General features: G+C 43.0%; 1 protein-coding gene across 2 annotated transcripts in view; it reads right to left on the bottom strand.

Annotated features, from left to right (window-relative positions):
• Positions 1-4031: 4031 nt before the first annotated feature.
• The window catches only part of SLC9A7 (solute carrier family 9 member A7), a 154848-nt gene continuing 151426 nt past the window's right edge, over positions 4032-7453 (bottom strand). For both annotated transcript variants that reach the window (XM_019649400.1, XM_019649408.1), the window contains one exon: positions 4032-5243. In XM_019649400.1, the coding sequence (XP_019504945.1) occupies positions 4992-5243 (252 nt within the window). In that variant the 3' untranslated portion in view covers positions 4032-4991. The remainder of the gene's footprint in view (positions 5244-7453) is intronic.

Raw genomic sequence — 7453 nt, 5'->3', positions numbered from 1 at the left:
CTGACATCAAAAACTTTGGTTTTCCTCTTTACGATTTCTGCTAGCACTGGGTGACAAGATGCATTTGCTAATTAAAAAAGAAAAACCAAACTCTAGTTATGAAAATTGAAACTGGAAAAATGGTTTATTTCTAAATCTTGTCTTGAAAGGGTTGTCAAAGAGCCTGCTTGCTTTTCCTAGGTAGGCACTCGCACTGTTTTCTAGAGTATTTCTTTTTATGTTGTTCTTATTAGGTTTTAGAAAGGGGGAAGGTCTTTTTTGGGTATCAAAGTGGTGAAAGCAACATTCAGTGGTGAAAGCAAACTTGTGAAGTTTCCCATTTCTGAAGTGAAATAAAAAGTCATGTACTTACTGAATCAGCAAGCTGACTTTCTAGCAGCCCTCATTCCAGATTACATTTGACAACAGATGGTAAAATCAGCTTTCTGATATATCTCTCACAATGGGTAACCAGGATAGGTTTCCAAGCGCATGATTTCCCCTCTGATAATTTGCTCACGTGCCCTGCCACGGACCTCCTCTAAGTACATCAGTGGTATGTCTACATTTAAAAATCATTTTGTTCACATTAAATATCTGAAATGATTACATTAACTCCAACTATGGACAGAGAAAGGGAGACATACAAGGGGGTGGGGGACGTGAAACAGACCTCTATTTTGGAAGGAACTGTTACTTCTTTGCCCTGCACTGAAATGTTCATGGATAGCTAAGATAACATTTTTGGTGTTTTCTAAAATTTCATTTGTCAACCAAACCACAGAGGACATTTTCTGGTCTAGGGATCACAGCCTAAAGAGCTCCTTGCTGTTTGCTTGATGAAACACTTGATGTCGCAGTGTGATTTTTGGCTGCAAGGCATCAATGCTTATTTGTCTGGTCACCCCAGTAAGTACCCCGGATGATCAGAGTCCATTTAATAACATATGCTTTTCCTATACTTGTTTCCTAGGAAGAAATGCAGGCTTATTTAAATTCCAAATTTCCTTCTCTAGGAGAGAAAGTTCAGATCTCCTTGTAGTCCTCAAAAAGAATATTAAAAGGAATGACAGGAGTTTGGTATCTTTCCTCTTGTCAGTGCTACACAAAAGTTTGCATCTCCTTAATAACCAGCTACCAATGCCACCACATGACAGCAAAGTACAGTCAAACCTTGGATTGCAAGTAACTTGGTTTGTGAGTGTTCCACAAGACGAGCAAACATTTCTAATACATTTTAACTTAGCAACCAGCGATGTCTTGCAATATGAGTAGTTTGTTTCTGAAACGAATTATGCTCGCAAACCAAGGTATTACTGTAATCACAACCTTCCACTTAGCACAGGGCCTCTGCTCTGGCAATACAAGGGTTCACCCTCTTTCTGAGGAGTCCAGCATGGATGCTGGCATGGGGACAAGCGGAGTGTGCAGAGAAAGTTCACTTGACTGCAAAGGGGACTATTACTTTAATCCCAGGTTAAATTGAAAAGACAGCTTCTCAGAAATCTTCACATTTGAATAGTCTGCAGCTCAGTTAACATAAAACCACCTTTTTTTCCACAAATGGGGGCAAAGATGACAGGTTTGTAATTCCCGCCCCCCACATACACTCAAGTCATCCTTCTCAAGGTCTGTTTCAAATGTGACTTTTTTTTTTACCAGTTGTACTTTATAGAGTACATTCTTCAGTTCTGCAAAGATTAACAGTACAAAACTCACTCACAGGTACCCAGTCTGTATTACTTATCAACACTTAGTTTGTTGCACACAACTAACCAATTTTTAAAACTTAATTTGCTAGGCCATTCTTCAACGTTGCAAATAGGGTCTACTGCAAGTTCTAGACTAACGGTTCTCATCCTAGCTACAGGTTAGAATCCCTGAGGAGCCAAAACACAGCACGGAAGCCAGGTCCCTGCTGATTCTGCATATCTGAGGGTAGGGCCTTTTGTTGATAATTTTTTAAAAATGGGCCAGATAATCCTAATGTGCAGCCATGGTTGAGATCCTCTCCTTTAGAACACCTAACTCGGCTGAACTGTTACACGGCCCCGCAACCCAGAACAAATATGTTTAGAGGATGAATTAAGATTACCCTCTCTGAAGAGCTTTGTTTAGTTAGATGCACCATTACTCAGTAGTTTCAATCTGGTTTATGCCAGACTGGCAGCAGACAGTAGGCCTTGAGATAAATGGTTTCTGGGCTTCATGGCAGCCTACTTTTCATGACTCGGTGTAGGCATAATGCTTCTAGAAGTGGAAGCATTTCAATAAATGGCTCACACTCTAGACCCCTGGTAAGGTCAGCATTATTCTCCACATCTTGCAAAAAATAATTAGGACCATAGGTCAGTCAGTGACTTACTCTGATCACCTGAATTAAAAAACACCAACCAAATATCTACATCCCTAGCTAAATTTTGGTCTTGTCAAATCTCCATTTACTCATATTTAAGTATGTCAGGATAAATGTTTGCAATGAAGACTACCAGACCCTTTAGGGTAAAACACAATGATCTATGGATTGACCTAAGACTAGGTTGGGAAACTCAGTGTTTATTTTTCCTCCCTATGAGGAAAATTTCTTATAATTTGCTGAAAGCTCCCTGGTTAACCAAAATGACAATAAAGCCTTGGTGTTAATGAAGAGAAGGTGTGTCCTACCTAGTTGGTTCTTTACAAGAACCATCATCAGGGTTTTTCTGTTAGCTGCTTCTCTCCAAAATAAAAAAGTAAGCAACATAAGAGATAAGCAAAGCTTTATTAAGACCCAACTAAAGAGCCAAGCAGCCTATTCCTCCATCTCTACAAAAAACAAGCACACAGAGAAGTTCACAGAAGTTTATATGGCATGGCTGGTCATTACTGCGATAACTCCACTGAATAAAAACTCCTGTGCTGGTTCCGGGCACAGGTACATACACACATCTCCAGCCTTCTGCCAAGCCTAGCCACTGCTCTCTGCAGCCTGACTTCCTTCCTGTCCAGTGGCTCTTTTAGAAAACTGTTTCTCTGCCTGTGGGTCATAGGTTTTCTTAAATCCTTTACTAGCCTAGGTAACCCTGAGTATCACGAAAGTAGGTACATTGTTTAGCTTTTTTTCCAATCTCATAGAGCCCAGGGATGACCATAAAATCAAAATGGACTTTAGTGTAGATAGAAAGAGGGGAATAAAAATCATTCAATTCTATTATACTAAATCATATGAAATTGTCATTTCTATTTCTTAAAAATGGTTGAACACCAACAATTTCATATGGCTAAACCCAATAATACATCTTTCCTGGTGTGCACAAGTTATCAATTGAAAAACTAAGTGTGAAGCAATGCCACATTTAAAAATTAGCCATTAAAAATGTCACTTAAGGGGCCGGCCGAGTAGCTCAGTTGGTTAAGAGCTCGCTCAACAGTGTGAGCTCTAAGCAACAGCGGTTCGATTCCTGGCCCGAGCTAAGCTGCCGCTGAGCTGCCAACAGGTGGCAGGATGGCTCAGCTAAAGAAAAAAAAATGTGACTTAAGAAGGCTTTATGCTGATTTAATTATGGGTGGACTAGACTGGAGCATGATTTTGTCTGCCATAATAAAAATGCCCATGTTTAATGGAAGCATTTTTTAGAAATTGGGTTTTCAAATATACTAGCACTGAAGCATAGAGACTTGGGAAGAATCTCATACTTGGTTTCCAAAAGTTCTCTCAGTATTTCACCTACTACAGGTGTGGGAAGGTAGAATAGCTCACCCACAAAGAACCCAAACCAAAGACCTAAAGTTCAGACAACATTCACACGTTAAGCTGGTGCAAGTCTCCCAGATACCAAGAAAATGACCCTTCTCTACATGGCACTCAGTGTCAAGACACCTGGACTCCTAATCTCATAGTAGACAGAACCTTCCACTGGATTGAATTTGCTTAACTTTGTAATGATGCCTCCGACTCCTCAGGTGGCCACAGAAATCTCATCCATTTCTTAGCTTGATGTTGGGAATTCTACTCAGTCTTTAGAATACTATCTGTATTTTCTTTGCAGTTATTTATTTTGCAGTGAGATTTCTTCCCTCTGAATACTAGCGTATTGCCTCTTAGGCTACTTGCTGCCTTCTCTTCTCCAGATCAAAGCACCCCACAGATTTTGCTGTTATTTCTAAACCCGTAGTAGATATCTCAGTCCTATTAATCGTTTCCCAGGAAGTCAGCTCATATGGCAGCCCTCAAGAATGAAATTATTTTTGCAGTGATATCATCATTAGTTTCTAAACAGTTTTTCCTGCCTTCAGGTTAATTAAAAAACAACAGTATAACACTATTTTCCCTTTGGTTTTAAACATTTCAGTAAATTTTCTTCAATGAAGATCTCCACAGAAGGAATTATAATTCTTTCCCCCATGTTGAAATGTTCATGGATATGTTTTCCACTCTTCAGTCTAGAGGAAACACAGGTAGCAAAAGTAGTCAGGAATCCTGAGATGAAGTTGTTGTCACACAGCCCATGATGCCAGAGCCTCCACTCAAATTACTTTTTCATGTTTTCTGTTCCATTTATCACCAGCTGCCCCTAACTTGCCTTCCTTCATGATCTTTTTTCTAGCCTCTTCTCCCCTCACTCGATATTCCTGCAGCCAGCTAGACTTGCACTGCTGTGCATGGATAGGAAGCCTCTCTTGGGGTGGGGGTGGGGAGAATCCCCAGCACCTGCATCACCTTGTTCAGATGCTGCAGGTGAATGAATTAAGAGACCATTAAAGCATGCTATTTTTGTTTGTTTAACTCTGAACAGTGCACTACTATGTGAAAAAGTGGGAATAGGTCTGCATTTGTCTTGATTTAGAGACACTTGAGCCCTACCATCTGCATCTTGGGTTAAATTTTAAATGTTAAGGTATCTTCAGACCTCAATAAAATAGAAGTGTTAATTCCATTCACTCACTGTCCCACCTCAAACAACACTGGAACATGCAGCCAGCCTCACCCCACTGGTGGGCCTACCCCATCGCTTCAGGGTTTAGGGGGAAAGTCATGCATTATCCTCCAGGGGGAACACTAGGCGGGTGCCCCGGCTTGAAAGCTTCTGGTCTCCCATTCCCAGGTCTCGTTCCAGCACCTCTTCTGAGCTGCTCTTTGTTCTCCGACCACCCTCGAGGCTGGTGGAGGCCGTGTGGGAGCTGGAGGAGCCATTGGCAGTCACTGTGCTGTCCCCATAGGTCAAGGTGAGGTCACCCTCGGTCAGGATGAAATCAGAGTCTTCCTCTCTCAGTGGCTCTTGGTTCTGAAAAGTGCAACAAAAAACAACAGCAACGACAAATGGGAGACAGGAATCTTCCAGCTCCAGCAGCCAACCCCAACCTCAACGCCTCTTCTGAAACTGCAGATCGTAAAACTTGCCTGCCTTGAGCCTCTAGCATGCTAACTGGATATAAACTATAGAGTGCTAGTCAATGTACAGCACTGTTGCCTGGACTAGGACTTGGAACAGCAGAAAGCAGCTCTGATTTTCAATGCCTGACAGCTCGGGGTTAGTGACAAAAGGGAAGACAGGGAGACCAGCCTGGATGTTCAGCATCTCAACCCACAAAGAAAGCAAAGGGTCAGGTCACTGGGCAAACCTTGAAATAGGTTTTTGGTCCTCTCTTCTCTGAGGTGGTCTTCTGGGTGGGCCTCCTGCCCTAAGCAAACCATCCTAAACCAACCTGGTTTACATTTGAACTAGTTTGTCCTAGTTAGCAATGGAGGGAAGAGGACAAACCATTATTAGGATTTCCTTCCTGTCCCACAGAAAAAAACCTGATAGGAAGCCCTCAGGTTGATGAAGCAAGTGATAGAGAAGGAAGGTACATTTCCTTGAGCATCTATTATATGCCTGCCAGGAACGTCAGATAAGCTCTCATTTGGTCCTTATTCCTCTCCTATGAAGGGTGCAAACACTCGTGTCACAGAGCAGAAAATCTGAGCTAAGAGAACCTATGAAATTTGCCCAAGGTTGTCCAGCTGGTAGGAAGCAGGGTTATGATATATGCTGTTGCCTCCAGACTAGTTTTACCCACATGAAGGATGTGAAAAGTCACCCTGTCAGGAAGAGGACTGGCATGGTGTCTCATGCTAAGCAGCAGTTATAGCAAAACAGACAAAGCTGAACAAGGCAGACGTCAGCCAAGTGGCAGCCACTTCAAACTAAAAGATAGCAGGGAGAATGTCAGGAAGCAGCGTGAGGTCAGACACAACCTTTCCCTCTCTAATGGGTTCAAGATGCAAAACAAGGACTGGTGTGCTCTTCCGCTTCCCCACCGCATGGCTGCCAAACACCATGAACTTCTTTCTTGAATGGCAAACAGTTTTAAAACTGCTCTTTCTCTCCTATTTCCCATCTACCCTTCAAAGCACATCTGAAGTCCTGCATCCTGTCCTTGACAGGGTCTCCTCAGTGCAGGACCTGAATCTGCCTCCCCAACAGCCTCATGGCCCCCACTCAGTCACACTGCCCAAAGCCATGGTCAGATTCTCCCACGTCCGTGCCTGGATTCCCCCATCTAGATGAGGAACCACCAAAGGGCAGTGACCTCCTTCTCTTCTGGGCAGCCTTCCTTGAGGTACTTAACTCATAGTAGGTGCTAGATGAATGCCTGTTAAATGCATCGACCTAGGGAGGACTCCTGAGTTCTGTCTATCTCGCTTCTCCTTCCCCGCCCATCTCTGTGCCCTTACTGGTGACAAGCACACACTTGTTTTCTGCATTGTTTCTCAGTGACGTCGACTTCTCTGAACTCCACAGTGTGATGCCACTTAACCAATGCTCTGGCTTCTTTAACAGGTAAGCATGCAACAACTCTTGCTTATTGCCTCAAACCCTCACCGGAATGAGGCAGGGTGCAAATGTACAATTAAATAAGAATCCTTTTAGTCAGGCAGAGTGTAATTCTAAAACTCGCTCCAAACCCCTCAATTTCCTTCCCTCCCTTAGTGTTTAGAAAGTCCTGAAACTCTATCTGCCCTGTGATAGTTGTCTTAACAACAAATGACATCATGTTCCCTGTTTCAGCATGTTCCTTTTCTCCCATTCACACTTGCACATGTGCTAAGTAATGTTTTTGTTCATCTCTGTCAAAATACCTCTCCCAGGGCTCTTAGCTCCCCAATTTCAAGGAGAGGCTCTCCTGGCACTCTTTATTTCACTCTTCCAAGGTTTGGAGGGACAGAGAGGAATCGGAAACAACTGCATATGAGGGTAATTGTGCAAATGTAGCCAATGACCCCTACCCCACAGCAGCATAGAGGAACCCCAGATAGGAGCCCCGGCATGGCCCGCTCTGACCCCTTGTAGTGAGAAGCAGTGCCAAAATTCGATGACAGGAGAAAACAAGACTGGAGGTTGACCCACTGCATTACAAAATTCATAAGCCCAGACAAATAGTACCCAAGGAAAGGTCATCCAGAAACAAGGACAAATAGTAAAACCCAGTGGAGAGGGATTTCCAAGTCAGG

Source organism: Hipposideros armiger, unplaced genomic scaffold (assembly GCF_001890085.2).
Source record: "Hipposideros armiger isolate ML-2016 unplaced genomic scaffold, ASM189008v1 scaffold_7, whole genome shotgun sequence".
In the NCBI taxonomy this organism is placed as follows: domain Eukaryota; kingdom Metazoa; phylum Chordata; class Mammalia; order Chiroptera; family Hipposideridae; genus Hipposideros; species Hipposideros armiger.
This window is presented reverse-complemented; position numbering and strand designations above follow the sequence as displayed.